Raw genomic sequence first — 17864 nt, 5'->3', positions numbered from 1 at the left:
ACCCGGGGTAGGCAGGTTCTTGAGCAGGGGGTAGCCGATCCCGTCTGGGCCGGCTGATTTTCAGTTGCTTCTACTAAGCGCGAACTGAAGCTCCTGCCAGGTGAAATCGTCGTTGATCCTCAGGTTGTTCGTGTCCGTATAAACTCGAAAACTGCGTACGGACGAAGTCGATGGGTTTGCTAGTCGTTGAAATCGCAGACAGGTCAGCGAAATAGTCGCCAAGCTTATCTGCAACGATTGCGGGGTCGGAGAGCACAGCGCCGTCTACCTGTATATGCAGTGTGGCCGTACGGCGCTTGCCACTGAGTGCGTTGACCTTACCCCAGAGCTCCACCGAAGACTGTGTGGCATTTATGCTTTCGAGGAAGTCCGTCCAACTGGATCGTTTGGCATCTCGGACCAATTGGCGACACTGGTTGTGCCGTTCTCGATAGGCACAGAGCGCGTTTTCCCTATCCGGATCATCGATGGGAAGCCGTTTTACTCGTCGAAGGGCTTTTCGCCGGGCCTTGACTGCCTTCTTCGTTTCCTCGTTCCACCATCTGAGGTCTTTACGCCCAGCTGGTTTTCGGGATGGTTGCTGACGTTTATTGCTTCAGTGAGATTTTCGATGCTGTCAGGGTTACGTTGTTGAAGGAACGACTGGAAGGTTTCACCGTACCTCTCCCAATCGGCTTCGTCATAGCGCCACCGAGGTCTCCGCGTTGCTGCCGGTATATCGGCGGCAAAGAGTTGCACCTGAACCGGGTAATGATCGCTACCGTAGAGGTCCGGATTGACGCTCCACTGCATTCTTCCAGCAAGGGAACGAATAACAGCAGTTACATTGATCGCCGTGGTGTGCCGTCCATTGAAAAAGGTCAACGATCATTAAGGTTTATCATATCCTCCCTTTCAAACTTGTCTACCAGTGTGGAACCTCTCGAGTCGAGCCGGGGCACCCCCAGCTAAAGTGGTGTGCGTTCAAGTCACCCAAAAAAAATACCCATTTCATACTAATCTTGAGACAGATGACCAGGTTCGTAATTTAAATACCGTTGAAATCTCCAGGATATGTCTACCTGCATTGTGAATGCATATTTCCGGAGTGATTTGAGATTTGGGCGTAATTGTATTTGTAAACAAACAGGTCAATCGCCGATTTCTCGTTAATAAAAGCTCAATCTTATAAACAAACTATACCAAATGATAGAGGAATCATACCTCTACCGCATAGTGTTATTAGTTTTCAAAATTGAGCCTTTATTCGCGAAAAATCGGTGATTGACGTGTTTGTTTACAAACACAATTACGCCCAAATCTCAAATCACTCCGGATTTATGTTCCTAAATGGTGGAGACGCGCCGTGCTTCACATGTATTGTCATTTCAAATCCCAGCATAAGCACTGTTCTTAATCAGCATCTTTTTTCTCCACCCCGCAGGCCTTTAAGTTGCACAATCTGGACCAGGGTCCGGCAACGACCGTCACCGTCAGCAAGGAGGATGCCCTGAAGTACTACAGCCAGATGTACGCGATCCGTCGCATGGAAACGGCCGCCGGCAACCTGTACAAGGAGAAGATCATCCGTGGATTCTGCCATCTGTACTCGGGTCAGGAAGCGTGCGCCGTCGGAATGCGTGCCGCCATGCGTCCGGAGGATTCATGCATCACGGCTTACCGTTGCCACGGCTGGTCGTACCTGATGGGCGTTCCGATGCAAGGCGTTCTGTCCGAACTGACCGGTCGTCAGGGTGGATGCGCTCGCGGAAAGGGAGGCAGTATGCACATGTATGCTCGTAACTTCTACGGCGGAAATGGAATCGTAGGAGCGCAGGTACCGCTCGGAGTCGGAATTGGCATGGCTGCCAAGTACAACGGTTCGAAGGGAGTTTGCATCGCTGCCTACGGAGATGGTGCTGCCAATCAGGGTCAGTTGTTTGAGGTTTACAACATGGCTAAGCTGTGGGGTGCGCCGGTCATTTTCGTGTGCGAGAACAATGGCTACGGTATGGGAACCAGTGCGGAACGTGCCTCGGCTAATGTGAACTACTACACCAGGGGAGATACCGTGCCCGGAATCTGGGTCGACGGTATGGACGTTTTGGCCGTTCGTGAAGCTACCCAGTTTGCAATTGAGCATTGCAACAGCGGAAAGGGGCCGATTCTGCTGGAGACGGCTACCTACCGCTATTCGGGTCATTCCATGTCCGATCCAGGAACGAGCTACCGATCGCGTGATGAAATCGCCGAAGTCCGTCAGACTCGTGATCCAATCACGTCGCTGCGGGAGAAGATTCTGACAAACGAACTGGCCACCACCGAGGAACTGAAGGAAATCGAATCGAAGCTCCGGGGCGAAGTGGATTCTGCGACGAAGGCAGCAAAGGCCGACAAGGAAATCGCAGTCGATGAGCTGTGTGCGGATATCTACGCTAAGCCGGATAATACCACCGCTATTAGGAATACGATGCCATTGATGGAACTCTCCCACAAGCGCCTTGGTAAGGCAGTGAACCTGTGAAATGTTTTCCAAACTGCCACGAGCATCACTTCCATTATTGATATTGAAGGGAATGGAAGCAAACGAAACATGTTTTAATCTCATAAGCGCACGATTAGGTTGATTTTATTTTAGCTCAAAGCAAACACGATCACCCATTTACGATTGGTATAGAAAAGACGCGCCGATATCGATCATAAAATTTCAACGAAAAACAAACATTCTATCCAATAAACAACCACAACACACTCAACACGGGTTTCCAGGCATTTAAGTTTGTGTTTCTGTTCTTGTAGCGATTATTGTTGTTCGCGCCGCTCTTTGTAAAAATAAGGGTCATTCGAATATCAGTGCAAATAAACTCTATTGAAAATAGTAGGTACACTCGTAAGCATTTTATTAACGCTCTCACAGTTCCCTCCCGAAACCAATCATCGACTATGCCGCACCAGTTGCATTTCCAGATGATGCAAAATGGAACTGTGCCAGACTAGATACAGCACCAGCAGGGCGAAGCCCACCTTCAGGACCCGATCAATCAGGATCAGTCGGTTCATCTTCTTGGCCGCCTTCGGAATGGTTTCATCCGGATCGTTCAGCAAGTACCGCCGGACGCCCATCCAGCATTCAAAGTAGAACTGATCTATCTTCTCCTCCGACAGGTGCCAGCTGAAGGTTTTGCTGAAAAAAAAACCCATTATTCTGTGTGCTAATTTTCCAAAAGCAACTTACACATCATCACCCTGCAGTTCATCCCTCAATGATCGAAACCGCTTGGTTTCGAAAATCCACTGATTGTACACAAAGTACCGCAGGGACGCCTGCGCTAGGAACACCTTACGTTGGATTTTCATCAAGCTAGAACAAAAATAAATCGCATTGAAGCCACTTCACTCCCTGACCCAACCACCAAAAATACTCACAACGGCTTCTTCCCGCTGATCAAGCACAGTGCATCTACCAATAGGGCCGGCAGAATATGCGCCAGTAGCACCATCACATAGTACTTGAGGCGCCACGTAGTCGCACTACCACCTGGAACCCACAGCAGCTTCGTAAACGACAACCGGGTCATGTTCGCCTTCCCACAGTCCAGCATCTTCTTGTACTGCCACGAGTGTTCGTACTCGGCGGCGCTGTTGTACACCGGTAGGTAATCCCCCCGGAAGGTATGTTCTTTGGTTCCACGCTGCCATGCGGCCAGCAGCAGAGCTTTGATGGAAATATCCGCTGGGATGGTGTTGGCGCGATTTTCCAATGGCATCAGGTCCGTCCGAACGATTCCCGTACCGGCTCCGAGCAACATCCCCGATGGCCCATTCAGGTTGTCTATCCAGCCGACCAGGGGTTCATCGATGGTGTTTACCACCACCGAGGGGCGGAAGATGACCAACGGGAGCTGGCTCTGATAGTCCTTGCAAACCTGCTCGGCCAGGCCTTTGGTGAAGGTGTACGTGTTGGGGGCGGAGTTGGTGATCCTGAGTGAGTGGGTAAAGATAATTATTAGATCAGCGTTTGCGGAGACGGGGTGGTTCCGAACTATGAGGCATACTTATCTGTTAAAATATTGAGAACTTGATGATCGAATTGCAGAGCGCATTCGAGCATTTTCTTCCAATCAGCTTTAGGCGAGTATAACTGCAGCGAAATATGGAAATGTTACAAGAATTAATGAGTGGATGGAATGCAAAAGTTTAACATTTTCTCTGCTTTGAAAGTTGATACATATTTCATTATCGTCAAACGAAAATTGATTCAATAATTCTAATTATTTAATGGTTTAGAAGACTTTTTACAAATAATAGCCATATATAGGACAAGGTGGGGTAAAACGCACCCTGGCGTTATATGACCAACAGCGTTTTTTCTCGAACTATTAAAAGGCTAATTGATATAAGCAATTTCCCAGATGACTGTTCTGCAGCTAGTGATTATGGGTGAAACCAAAGATATTTAATTAACAAGATATCCCACTAATCAATTCCTCGAACTAGGCAATGGATGCACCACCATTATGTGATCACAGTGCCATCTGGTGAGTGCACATTGAAGCTGTTGGGAGTCCCCCGCCAAATTCGCCACCAGGGCTCAATAAATGACAGGTGTCAGTATGACATATGCCAGCGCGGACGTTGATGATAAACCGAGGGAAGAGGATGATCGATGTCATCATCATTATATTGCTATAGAAATATTCTCACTTCATTAAATATGATTGCATCGATTTTAAATCATTACCACGTTATACGCAGTAGAAACGCTTGTGAAAACAATCACAAATCCAAGATCACATAATGATGGGCTTCTAATATATTTTACGCTTTCGAGTGAACAAGTTTCCAATGTCACCACCGGTATCAGTAAGATGCATTGTTTACAAACACCACTAGCAGGTAGGGGAAAATTTCCCCTATTTGATGGTAGTGTTAGCATGCGTGGGTGAGCTACCAGTTACGCCCAATCGACGATCAAATGCATTGTTTATAAAAGCTGATACATCCCTTTGAAAAAGTAGTCAAGAATTGATATTTTATGAAGCTGTTGCTCAACATAATCTTTATAAGCATAGAAGTATATGTACATGGAAAAAAACGCAACGTATCGAAGTCAATGCTAAACAAACGTGCCATCTTCCTTGGCCAACGCTGCACGCTATTGGCTATTCACAAATTACGTTGGAATAATGATAACTTTTCTATTTTAAAACGAAGGTATTTTTCAATGACGGCGAATGAAATCGCAAACTGCCTAAGCTGAGTGATGACACCGCTTCGTGTTTTGATTTGCGCTGTACTCTCCGCTCAGTGGTGTGGGTTCGTACATGTATAGATGATGGTGTGCGTGTTTTCTTCCAACGCTGCAGTTCAACGTTGTATCGTCACAAACCTATTGGCGCTGTTATCTGTCTCTATGTATTCCAAAGAGTGAAAGGGGTCTGAAGAAAATGATAGTTAGCTTTAAAGCTGGGTTTAGACAGGGCAAGTCAATTGATTAAGTCAGTTGAATTCATCTGACTTGAACGCGAATTGAACGTGTAAACCATGTCATTCAACTGACTTGATCAACTCACATGAATTGAAAAAAGATGAACCAGGCTCAACTTTTCAAGTCAATTGAATTCAACTGAGTAGATCCTTTGACGTGCCTAGTCTAAACCCAGCTTAAGGATTCGCCGATTCGGTGTCTTTCGTTGTCTGTTCTCCTAAAGCTGAAAAATTACGCTTAAATCACGAATCACTCCGGCAGTCTTGCAGTACCGACAAACCGACATGAATGACCATCAAATTTCTGAACATTGGCTTGAAAAGTTCAACCTGGTTCATCTTTTTTCAATTCAAGTGAGTTGATCAAGTCAGTTGAATGGCATGGTTTACACGTTCAATTCGCTTTCAAGTCAGATGAATTAAACTGACTTGATCAATTGACTTGCCCTATCTCAACCCAGCTTTAGAGCGGAAGGGAGAGAAGTAGGAAGTAGTATAAAGTCGATATCCCTTTTATTTCATTGCACTCGCAGCTCAGCTGCGGTGCTATTTAGATAGAGGAGTGCGCAGCTTAGCTACTTCTGCATGCTGCTATGAAGAGGCTAGCGTCCGCGTCTCTTACAAGGACCAGGGTTACGAATGGGCAAGGAGGAGCACGGGTTAGTCAATGCCACCCACCGTCTCTTATAATTCAATAATACATTATTTTATCATTTCTGTATACGTCAAAAGACGATCTTAAAAGGAAATAAATACAAACTATAGCAAAGTTCTGCAAATTTAAATGAATTTCGTGAGCTTCGGAAAAATTTAATAACGTTCAGAGAAGTTTCTTCACTAAATTTCTTTTTAAAAAATCGGAATTTCTGCTTATATACGATTTTCCCACGAATTCGACAAGCTGCTCAAAGGTTTGCATCTTTGTCAATCATTGAATAATTCTGATGATTGCTGAATTACAAAAAAGTTTCAAAACACACGTGAAATACGCAGAATTTAAGTGAATTGTTTTGAACTTTTCTGAAGCTCACAAGAATGTTTGAAGTTCACAAATTATAATTAGCCCTTCAATTAATCAAATAATGTTCTCTGAGTATTTTATCACTCTTCTGGTTGATAAGTACTTATTCTGAAGATTTCGAATGGTCCAATAGCTCAAATCATGCCTCTAAGATATTCTTGCAAGAACGTCGGTTGATCAATAATAATAACAATAATAATAATAATAATCTGCAGGGTAGCCACCCAACCGGCAAAACCGGGAGAACCAAAAAATAACCGAGAAATAGCCGGAAAATGAATTCAATCTAACAATATTTTTGTACATATTTTAATTGAGTTCTGTTAATGTGTTAACTAAATGTTCTGTTTCCTTTACTGTACTGACTTGATTTGATTTTAGGAATAATAAGCAATCTGCAGAATAATGATTGCAGTAAGCCGCGCTTAAAAACTGACGTGTTTTTCGTCAGCGAATTAAACACATTTTGGCTTTAAATTTGTTAGTTTGTGTGCTGAAATTTAGTTTCAAGTGTTCATAAAGTTATCATTTAGTGATATAGGGGAAATGACGGCTTCGGCATGACAGACTATTTTCGGCAACACAAATTGAAACACTATTTTCACTGGATTTTCTTACGAAAACACTTAGCTGAATGCATGCAAACGATTCTTTATGCTTTCAGCTTCAATTTGACTATATTTTTACCACTGATAAAAAGCAATCTAGCAAGGTTTTCTTGAAATGCAACACACGCACTACAAATTGTAGCTGATTTCGAGTTGCCGATAATAGAACAGCAGATTTACATGCAGTTCAAATGGAACGGTTGCCGAAGAAAAACTGGTTGCCGACAATACTCGCTCTCACTAGAGAAGATTGGAGCTTTGTAAAAGCGTTTCAAAACAGTTTTTGACAATTCTTTTGACTGAAATTGTTAGAGCAGCTGGCAGCAAAAGATTGTAAACAAACCAATACTGCATATGTGTGCGTTCCTTAGAGAAAAAGGCTATAGAAAGAAGGTCGCTGCTGAGGTTGCCGAGAATACGTACATTCCCCTATCGTGTTTTGCCTGTGTTTGCCTTGAGTGGTTCGGTTGGTCTTGAATCTAACCTCCAAAATATACAACGCAGATTCAGTTCCATTGTTCGGTGTCGATTTTCATTGCCTCCTGGGTGCCCAGTTTTCTAAGTTCAGATGCTACACTTTCGGTGTGTAGTGCTATTGATATATCGGTCCGGTTGGTGAATTAGCCCGGGAGCGTGTTGATAATGTGTCCGTCGCGAATTTTGGTGGTGATTCGGTGGCCGACGTTGCCGTGCCAGGTTTGAAAATAATATTTTCGAACCTGGAAGCGTGTATGTAATACCAATATCCATTTGCCATTAGCAGCGATATGGCTCTCGTTCCGTTTTGCTGAACGTTCTAGTTACACACATTCAACTGCTTGCGCAACTAGCCACCCAATCAGAATGTTGCGTAGGCTTAAATAAACCGTTCACCTATATCGCATCTCTTATTTGCTTACCCTTCGTTTACCGGCAGCTTACCCTTTACTGCACGGTAAAAAAAAAACATCATGTTCATGTAAAGTGATTTGCTGTTGAATTTGAACTACTTGCCAAACTTGTACTTTGAACTCGAAATGTCAACCATACTGATATTAAAAATCTATCACATAAAGTTTAACTAATTTATCCTTGGATTTCATGTTGGCTGAAAATGGTTTAAAATAAATATATTGCCTTGTTCATACTTGTTATATGTTATTCAGAATATGACCATAGAACATGTATCATATACATTGAATACAGTAACAATTTCATAATACTCACGCTCTAGAATGCAAATTATTTCGGGTGGAAATGGAAAATTATCGCTTTCTTTCTCTGAATTCATTTGTTGTTGACTTGTCATCTTCGCGAGTAATGTTTGTCATGTGCGTTTTTGACATTTGCTTCCAAAGCAACACTAATCAAATTCGATGGATGAAAACAGTGATGCCAATTCAAATGATAATCATTTTCAGTGTTGGGAAAATATCAAAAAATCAAATCTCACCAACGCCCAAGATCACGCTTGATTTTCGTAGGCAAAAATCAACAAGCAAACAACTGCGGTTGATTTTGCAAGCTGTGATATAGCAGCTCGGAATATCAAGCTAACAAAACTCACCAACTGCAAATCTCACCAAACTGTGGTGAGATTGAGTTCAATGATTTTTGCTTTACACCCGAATGCAACCGAAACTTCCATAACGGCTTGCAGCAGTCCCTTCGCGTCTGCCATCGGTGAAGATTAAAAAGAGATAGCAAACTTTACTTTCTCTTTCTAAGAAAACGATGTGCAATGGAATCATTTATGTTACGAGTCAACTCTCAGCTTGATTTTTACACGTTGTGAATAGTCTCGCAATATCAAAGGAGCTTGTAAAATCAATATCAAGCATGATATTTTGTTCCAATATCACGCGTGATATTGCGAGCCCATGAGAGCGGAAAAATATCAATTGATTTCTGATTTTGCCAACACTGATCATTTTGATTTAAAGGTGTTATACAGTACATCTTTTTCAACGACAAATCACTTTATTTCAAAAAGCGAATCACTTGAAAATCAATGATAAATCACTTCGATTCGTAGTGCCACATGACATACTGAGTCAAGTGCAAGCAGGGCCCAACAAAGTCACTTTCAATCGATAATCGTCAAGCGACGACGAAGCTGTCAACCATCACTTTCAATTGAAAGTCTTTCTGTCTTCTTTTCGAGCGGATGCACTTCAACATCAACAGAATCACTTTCGATCAGTTTTCATGCTGTTTGTTTAGTCTTGACTAGTGTTCATTTCGTTTTTCATTGTCAAATGAACTTGCTTGCGCATTGAAGCGAAGCTGTTCGATCCAAATTCACGCAGTTTTTCTGACTTTTGTTGAACATTCACTCGATTAGTTTAAACGCATGCTCATAGATCTGTGCACGTGGATGTCAAATTTATCATTGTCGGGTGGTTTGTTTACCCATCAATATGGGTATTTTTGGAATAGGAGTGACGTCTACAGACCGGGAATCGATGACGGACGCCATTTTGAAATCCAAGATAACGACTTCTGATTCCAGAAAAATGTGAAATACTGACAACGATGGAATCGGGATGACGTCTGAAGATCGAAAATAGATCTGCGACGATATTTTAAAATCCAAAATGACGGCTTCCAGCTTAATAAAGAGAGAAATACTGTGAAATACCCATTAATATAGGTATTTTTCGAATCGGGATGACGTCTAGAGGCCTGAAATCAATGACCGTCGCGATATTGAAATCTAAGATGGCAACTTTCTTTTTCAGAAAAAGTGGAAAATACTGTCAAATAGCCATCAATAGGGAAATTTTTTAATCGGGTGACGTCTAGAGGTTGAAAATCGATATCCAACGACATTTTGAAATCCAATGTGGTGGTTTCCGATATCACAAAAAGGGGAAAATACTGATGCCGACCCTTTATATGGGTATTTTTGAAATCGAGTGACGTCTAGAGATTGGAAATAGATATGCAACGCCAATTCTAAATCCTAGATTGTGGCTTCCGGTTCAAAAAATGTGGGAAATACTGTCAAATACGCATCAATATGGTATTTTTGGGATCGGAATGAAATTTAGAGGCTGAAAATCGATATCCGATGCCATTTTGAAATCAAAGATGGCGGCTTCCGATGTCAGAAAAAGTGGGAAATACTGTCAATTTTTCGGAATCGGCATGTCATCTAGAGGCCGGGAAAGGATGTCTGACCCCATTTTGAAATCCATGATGGCAGCTTCCGATTTAAGAAAAAGTAGCAAATACTGTCAAAATCCCATCAATATGGGTATTTTTTAATCGGGGTTACTAGAGATTGGAAATAAATATGAGACGCCATTTTGAAATCTGAGAGGGTGGCTTCCAGCGGGAAAAAGTGGGAAATACTAACAAATACCCATCAATATGAGTATTTTTCTAATCGGGATGTCGTTTACAGAATGAAAGTCAACGTCCGACGCCATTTTTAAATTATTGAAATTTTGAAAAAGTGAAAAATTCTATCAAATATTGATACATAAAGTTTTTTTTATAAAATGTCTAGAAGCTGGAAATCAATATCCGATGCCATTGTGAAATCCAAGATGGTGGCATCCAATTTGAGAAAAAGTGTCAAATACCCTAAAATATGGAAATTTTCAGAACTAAAATATGGGAACTTTCAGAACGCAGAGGCCGAAAATCTATGTCAGACGCGATATTTAAAACCAAGATGGCGATTTCTGGTTTCAGAAAAAGTGGGAAATACTGTCAAATACCCATCAATGCGGGTATTTTCAAAATCCCAGCAATGTCTAGAGGCCAGAGATCGATGTTTGACGCCATTTTAAAAGCAAAACATTTTATTACTACATATAATTCAGATGCCATCCCTATCGGCAACCGATATTGTGTGGATACTATCCGGATACTGTATATCGATGCCTGACGACGCAACGCGTCACAATTCAAATAAGCCCCGAGTTGAAGAGAAAGTAGAAAAAACGAAGAAAGCAGTTTTCGAGTCATTCATTGCGCAAATTGAAACAAGTCTTTGCTTATTCGAAGGTTCTACCACAATTTAGGAGCTTGTACATAATTTAACACAATAAAAACAACCATAAACAAACAACAATATTCATCCCTTAAAACATGCAATGCACTCAATATTTCAATTTTCCTTTCGCAAATATAAACAATTGACAACGCCATTGACATCAACATTGATTCCGGCATCACTGCCAGCCAGATTGCGATCCTTCTATTCTTTTTATTCCACGATTGCTACTGTCAAATCGACCAATAAAGAAACTGACTCGGATTTGACAGCAAATTGGCTCGAAATCGCTACCCATTTTTCAAGTCCCATCCCAGGTTTTTTCCCAAAAAGTAAGCAAGTGAGAACACCTCTATATCTAATTTCGTCTTGGGTTCATTTTTTGTGCTATTTCACTAGCGTTAATGAACTAGCTGATAGCAAAAAAGCTCACTAGCATAATGTAAACAGGGCATCAGCGTCTATTAGCATGAGATTTCGCAACTGAAATTCGTGCTAGTTGGCGAGTACACTAGCGCGAGTAAACACCCCATTAACGAGCCGAGTCAGTTGTGCGAGCAGAAAAGCTACAGAAACTGAGTGAGAAAAAAAGCGTTAAGCTGGGTTTAGACTAGACAAGTCAAATGATCCACTCAGTTGAATTCAATTGGCTTGAAAAGTTGAGCCTGGTTCAACTTTTTTTTCAATTCAAGTGAGTTGATCAAGTTAGTTGAATGGCATGGTTTAAACGTTCGATTCGCGTTCAAGTCAGTTGAATTCAACTGACTTGATCAATTGACTTACCCTGTCTAAACCCAGCTTTAGGGCCTTATTGCTTACGCCCCGTGCATTTCATTTTTTTTTACTTTGGCAGCGAGGATTTTGACTCGAAAACATCACGTTTCTTTGATTTGATCGAAATTTGTGTTAGAGTTAGAAAGAAAATGAGTGCGATTGAAAAGGAGTTCAATGGGTTTTCCAATGAAGAGGTTGTGCCAGTAGTGAGAGTGGTCATTTCCCAAAAAGGAAAGCAGATACTGAGTGTCAACGGATTTCTGTACAACGTGAACAAGGAGGTAATTCTTCTTATTAAATGATGGTTATAGCATAGAGGTAACTCTAAGACCACTGGGTCCTGAAGAAAATCATTATTATTTTTGGCTCACTCAGTACCAGAACAACGGTCCCAAGCAGTCCCAAGCTATTTCACTCACCCCTGCATGTTCTGCATGAATCCACACACCCCTGATGTTATCTGTCAAACTTTCATAGCGAATCAAAACAAACATAGTGTAGTAATAGAATTTCAACTAGAATAGGGTACGTTAATCGTTTGCTTGGGACCAATAGGCTACTAAAGTGGTGAGCCAATTTAAAATCGTTAGTTTCGTATTGATTGTTGGTTATAGTTTGTTTATCAAAATATTTTTTTTTTAAATTAGTCTAATGATCGCTTCTACTTGGACTGTGCCACCAGAAAACGTGCCAAAAACAGGGGTAAGACAGCTTAAGATACTGAGTAAAATCGGAGTTAATTTTGAGTAACTCTGTGTAACTCGCGTTGCTCAATATCTCATACACATAGCAACCTGATTGTTATATTGAAAACAATGTTGAAACCGATGCTTTCAAGCAAAATATGTTGACGTGCTTTCCAGTTTTCAATGATGAACCCCGATGTAAGTATCAATTAAAAAAGGAAACTAATAATCTATCCCAATTATAAAACTACACAACATAAGAACGGTGTTGTTCGTACTATATTTAAAAATTCAGATATTCTTCTAATATTCCAGAAGTGTAGAATATTAAATTGTCGTTCCACTTACGCAGTATTACCAACAATCAATACGAAACTAACGATTTTAAATTGGCTCACCACTTTAGTAGCCTATTGGTCCCTAGCAAACGATTAACGTACCCTATTCTAGTTGAAATTCTATTACTACACTATGTTTGTTTTGATTCGCTATGAAAGTTTGACAGATAACATCAGGGGTGTGTGGATTCATGCAGAACATGCAGGGGTGAGTGAAATAGCTTGGGACTGCTTGCTCACTCAGTACCAGAACAACGGTACCAAGCAGTCCCAAGCTATTTCACTCACCCCTGCATGTTCTGCATGAATCCACACACCCCTGATGTTATCTGTCAAACTTTCATAGCGAATCAAAACAAACATAGTGTAGTAGTAGAATTTCAACTAGAATAGGGTACGTTAATCGTTTGCTTGGGACCAATAGGCTACTAAAGTGGTGAGCCAATTTAAAATCGTTAGTTTCGTATTGATTGTTGGTATTACCAACAATCAATACGAAACTAACGATTTTAAATTGGCTACTTTAGTAGCCTATTGGTCCCAAGCAAACGATTAACGTACCCTATTCTAGTTATCGTTAGTTTCGTATTGATTGTTGGTATTACACAGCAAAGTGAGGCGGTGAAGATGCGCCTAACCGAAAAGGAGCATTCCCCTTTTGACACGATCGCTCCGGTATCGTCCTAGGCCATGTCAATCCTCTCCAACGAGAAAAGACTCGAGAAAGGCTTCCAAGCCCCGTCAAACCGGTGTGCAGTCAGTCAAACCATCATTCCCCATCGGTTCGGAAAACACCAGTGACCGTTTGTCGACAGCAGTAGCATCGAGTACTTGCAGGACGTCGCCAGGACTTACCGAAGAAAATCCCACAAAAAACAAACAGTAGATTGTGCAATAAAACTAACCTCTAGATCAAACGAAATAGTTACACGTTATTGGAACTTTGCAACATAGTAGCAACAATCAATACGAAACTAACGATTTTAAATTGGCTCACTACTTGACTAGCCTATTGGTCCCAAGCAAATCGATTAACGTTCCCCATTCTAGTCAAAATTCTAGTACTACACAATGTTTGTTTTGATTCGCTATGAAAGTTTGACAGATAAAATGAGGGGTTAGTGGATTTTCCTATGTTTCGAGGGGTGAATCGATTAGCTTGGGACCGAAGATAGTACCAGAGCTGAGCCAAAAAGATGAGCACGTTTCTTCGGGACCTACTTGTCTTAGAGTTACCTCTATGATAGTAGTACTTGTCACGATATACCTAAATATTTATGTTGGATTTCTTCATGTCCGAAATTAGTTCAACAAAATGAGAGGGATCTTTTACAGACTATGCGAAATAACCCAGGTAACAATTTAATGCTTAACAAGTGTTGTTTAATCGATTTTAATTCAGCCTTAGATTGAATAATTGCTGTGCATAGATCACGTTAACCTTTGTTCAGCTTTTAAACATCTAAATCTGGTGATTTTAATCAGTCAAAAGCTTAATAGTAATATATAATTTAAGCTTTTTAAGGCATTAAATAACAGTCTTTTCCAACCCTTGTTCAGCCTTCTAGTTTTATTTCAAAAATAATAATGCATTTATATGGCACTGCTTTATCCTTTTTTTTCGCTGACTAATTGGACTAACATATTTATATTGTTAATATAAGTCTAAAAATTACCTTTGCATTTCGGGATTCGAACCGGCATTTGCTGATAAACAGGCGTAAACCATACCTACTGGACCATTTAAGCATGTGTGTGGCAAAAGGTATGAACATTAACTTGAAGCACGTCAAATTTAAGTTGAATAGCAGCAACCGGAAGAGTATTATACAGCAATGCAGAATTGTAAACAACAACTGGTGACAGTAAAACATTCCTCTCATTTTCTAGTGCAGCTAACACAACGTGGACAGAAGTGCGTGCTTTATGTCGGTGGTCATTTGGATGTTATTTTAGTGCTATAATTGAGTAATATTTTTGGAATGCAGTCTGAAACTTCAGTGCAATATAACAGACAAAACACAGGAATACAAATGTTAATACTCCCGACGTCATCGCAGCCCACATCTACCTGGAGCTATTCCTAAAAATCTCCTTTTCCTTGTCTCTACAGGGTGCGTGACGAATTTTTGCAGTAAATGGCATATTTGAGAAAAAATACACCAGTTAGTTATTCTAGCAATGAATTTTGTGCGATTTATTTTCTTTCGCAACATATGGAAGTTGTAAGTAAATTTATTCACAAAAATTGCCTTCCCTTTCGACGACTGTAGTTAGACGCTTCCGGAAACTGCAGTATGCACGTTTTAAAATGTTTCGATCCATAGATGTCATCACTGCCTTGATGTCATCACTGCCTTTTAGCGACTTAAGTGTGGTGTGAGGGGTTCTATTGGTATCCCGTTGGACGACGCCCTATACAAAATAATCCAACGGATTGATATCGGGACTGCTTGGGGGCCAAATTTCTTCCTCCCAAATTAACGAAATATTTTCCGTAAGCCATTTCTGTGCTTTATTAGCAGTATGAGCAGGTGCTCCGTCTTATCACTTTCCCAAGCCTTTTTTAATATTATACACTGTTCTTTCAGACACATTTACCGACCGAATTATTTCTTTCATGCATACTCCGGCGCGCAACAAAGCGACAACGGCTGACAGATTGCTCTCTTGTTTCGACATCTTTACGTTTACTCAACATTGTTTGTTTAAATCTTACACCTAACAGTATAAGCTATCCAGTGCTGCCAAATATATCTAAATCATGATGCACAAGCATGAGAAATTACTATTTGAAATTTACTGCAAAAATTCGTCACGCACCCTGTACTGCTGCCACTGCTTGTAATTAGAAAGGTAGGCAGTGAATTTAGAAGAACTAAATTGCCGGAAATACAACGAGTGACGCAGACACTGACGACATTTAACAAATCAAGCTATCAATATATGTGTAACGCTTTGCTGATTTGTGATGTTTAGTTAAGCTTAAGTAAGGCTTGTTAAATCTTTAGATCAGCTAACTTATTGAGGTTGGATTATGGGGATACAATTCGCTTCATGCACTACTAATCAACTATATGTTCAGCCTGATGTTAATCAGCTTTGTACACCTTAAATCAACCAATAATCAGCTTCTGTTCTTACTTTCAACCTTGAATTGTTGCTTGGGAAGCTATTTATGTTCACAGGTCAGAAACTTCTCAAATCGCTGGTCGGATACCAACATGGATAGTCCTGAAATAACACCACCACATCATCAAAAATCATCAAAACTCTTCAACGACAACACTTAAATCAATCGATCCCTGGGCTGCCTTGGATCTTTTAATGCTTAAAAACTGTGTTAATTTGAAAATCAAATATGCTGTCAGACGATATTTTCTTTGATCAGAAAACCGAGAATACTTTGATCATTTTTGAGCACATGTGAGTAACTCAAATTTACTCGCAGCAAATATATTTATAGCTGTCTTGCCCCTAAGGATAACTAGTCACCCACACACTAAGATTATTTCACAGATTTCTGTGAAATTTTACCCAAATCTCAACAGCTGAACGTTCGGTTACCAGTTCGGTGACTTTTCACAATTCACTGTGACAAATCACCGAACTGTTCACCGAACGTGCAGCTGTTGAGATGTCGGTAAAATTCCACAGAAATCTCTGGAATAATCTTAGTGATCAATATTTTTCAGTTGAAACTTGACATCTCAAAAGTGCGAAATCGCGAATAAAAGTGTGCTTTGATGATATATCGACTTGGTTTCTTCTGGGTACTTTTCCGTTCTTTAGTTCAATGAACTTCCGACTAGGAACTAAGCATGCTGTAGCACTTTAACAACTTTTATTTATTTATTGAACGAATTTCGCATTGCAATTCAAGCAGAAACATCGAAAACAATGACTTTAGTGAGTTTTTTGTCGAAAATAGGACCTTCAAAGTCACTAAAAATTGACCAACTATCAGCCCTACCAAACATAAATTTCGAAGGAAAGCATTTTTTATCAATTTTTCACTAGCAACAACAAATATCCATTCGCTTTGTTCTATGAAACAATTAAGAACAGGGTATTTTCATCGATGGACCCAATTTTCAGAGCCATAGGCCAACAATTAGAGCCGTCTCCCCTAGCAAATCGGAATATGCTGGTTACCCTGCAAATTTTAAAACTACTTTGTTACAGTTTGACAGAAATTTAAATTTCGGTAAAATTACTCATTACTCCGGCCCACTCATATTCAGCCTGTTAGCATCTGGCCTAATAGTCCATATTTAAACAAAAAATACGCCCTCGACTCACCCTCTCCTCCACGTGCAACTGTTCCGGGTTGCTGTAGGCCGTCGACACATGGACCACGGCCTTCAACGAGGGCAAACCCTTGCAGATCTCAAAAATCTCCCTCGTCGACAGCACATTGGTCAGTATGGCATCCTTCAGCGGATCATTGAACCGCACGCTGGCCGCCAGGTGGAACACGACCGACACACTTTGCAACTGCCGAATGTCCTCGTCGGACATTCCCAGCCGCAACTGCATACAGTCGCCAAACATCGGTACCAGCTTGGCCAGGGCTGTTGGATTTTGCTTCTTCAACGTTTCGAAGAACTGCAAGGATTGAAATGACAATATTATCACTTTGCTGATTGACGATGGTGGTTGACTCGTAACGCACTGGATTATCGGTCAGATCTTTCACTCGGGCTTCGGGACTTTTGCCTTGTTTGCACCGCATCAGTACAAAGATATGGCCAACGTCCGGGCAGGATCGCAGCAGCTTCTCGATCAGCACTTTGCCCATGAACCCGGTCCCACCGGTGAGGAACACATCGGTACCGGCGTAGAACTGCGGCACTGACACATAATCACCATCGTCACTGGTATTCTTCTTTTCGGACATCGCAGTCTTGAACTCTGAAAACAACGCTTCCACTTTCAACGGCCGAATCTTCCGGACTAGTTCCGGAAGTGTGCAAATCTTGTCGT

General features: G+C 41.2%; 2 protein-coding genes across 2 annotated transcripts; one reads left to right on the top strand and one right to left on the bottom strand.

Moving 5' to 3' along the window:
* Positions 1–1415: 1415 nt before the first annotated feature.
* Positions 1416–2836, top strand: LOC135701153 (probable pyruvate dehydrogenase E1 component subunit alpha, mitochondrial). The gene has a single exon (XM_065221854.1). The coding sequence runs from the start codon at positions 1508–1510 to the stop codon at positions 2501–2503; it is 996 nt and encodes a 331-aa protein (XP_065077926.1). The 5' UTR covers positions 1416–1507; the 3' UTR covers positions 2504–2836.
* Positions 2837–2913: 77 nt separating this feature from the next.
* Positions 2914–17864, bottom strand: LOC135701152 (fatty acyl-CoA reductase wat-like). Its single transcript, XM_065221853.1, has 6 exons — positions 17554–17864; positions 17181–17486; positions 4035–4120; positions 3406–3960; positions 3215–3340; positions 2914–3163 (listed from the first exon to the last, which is right to left on the bottom strand). The coding sequence occupies exons 1-6, from the start codon at positions 17776–17778 to the stop codon at positions 2914–2916; spliced, it is 1548 nt and encodes a 515-aa protein (XP_065077925.1). The 5' UTR covers positions 17779–17864.

The sequence above is a fragment of the Ochlerotatus camptorhynchus genome, unplaced genomic scaffold, assembly GCF_037179485.1.
Source record: "Ochlerotatus camptorhynchus isolate MF236.1 unplaced genomic scaffold, CSIRO-AGI_Acam_v1.1 ptg000150l, whole genome shotgun sequence".
NCBI lineage: Eukaryota > Metazoa > Arthropoda > Insecta > Diptera > Culicidae > Ochlerotatus > Ochlerotatus camptorhynchus.
The sequence above is the reverse complement of the archived record's forward strand: the minus strand, read 5'-3'. Positions and strand labels throughout refer to the sequence as shown.

Bases quoted from the DNA above. Each gene is read 5' to 3' on its own strand.
- LOC135701153 (XM_065221854.1), top strand. From the start codon at position 1,508: ATGTACGCGATCCGTCGCATGGAAACGGCCGCCGGCAACCTGTACAAG.
- LOC135701152 (XM_065221853.1), bottom strand. From the start codon at position 17,778: ATGTCCGAAAAGAAGAATACCAGTGACGATGGTGATTATGTGTCAGTG. The intron at 4,121-17,180 runs GTGAGTCGAGGG...ATTTCGCTGCAG, and splicing joins AGTTGCACGTGGAGGAGAGG to TTATACTCGCCTAAAGCTGA. The intron at 3,341-3,405 runs GTGAGTATTTTT...TTTTTGTTCTAG, and splicing joins ATCAGCGGGAAGAAGCCGTT to CTTGATGAAAATCCAACGTA.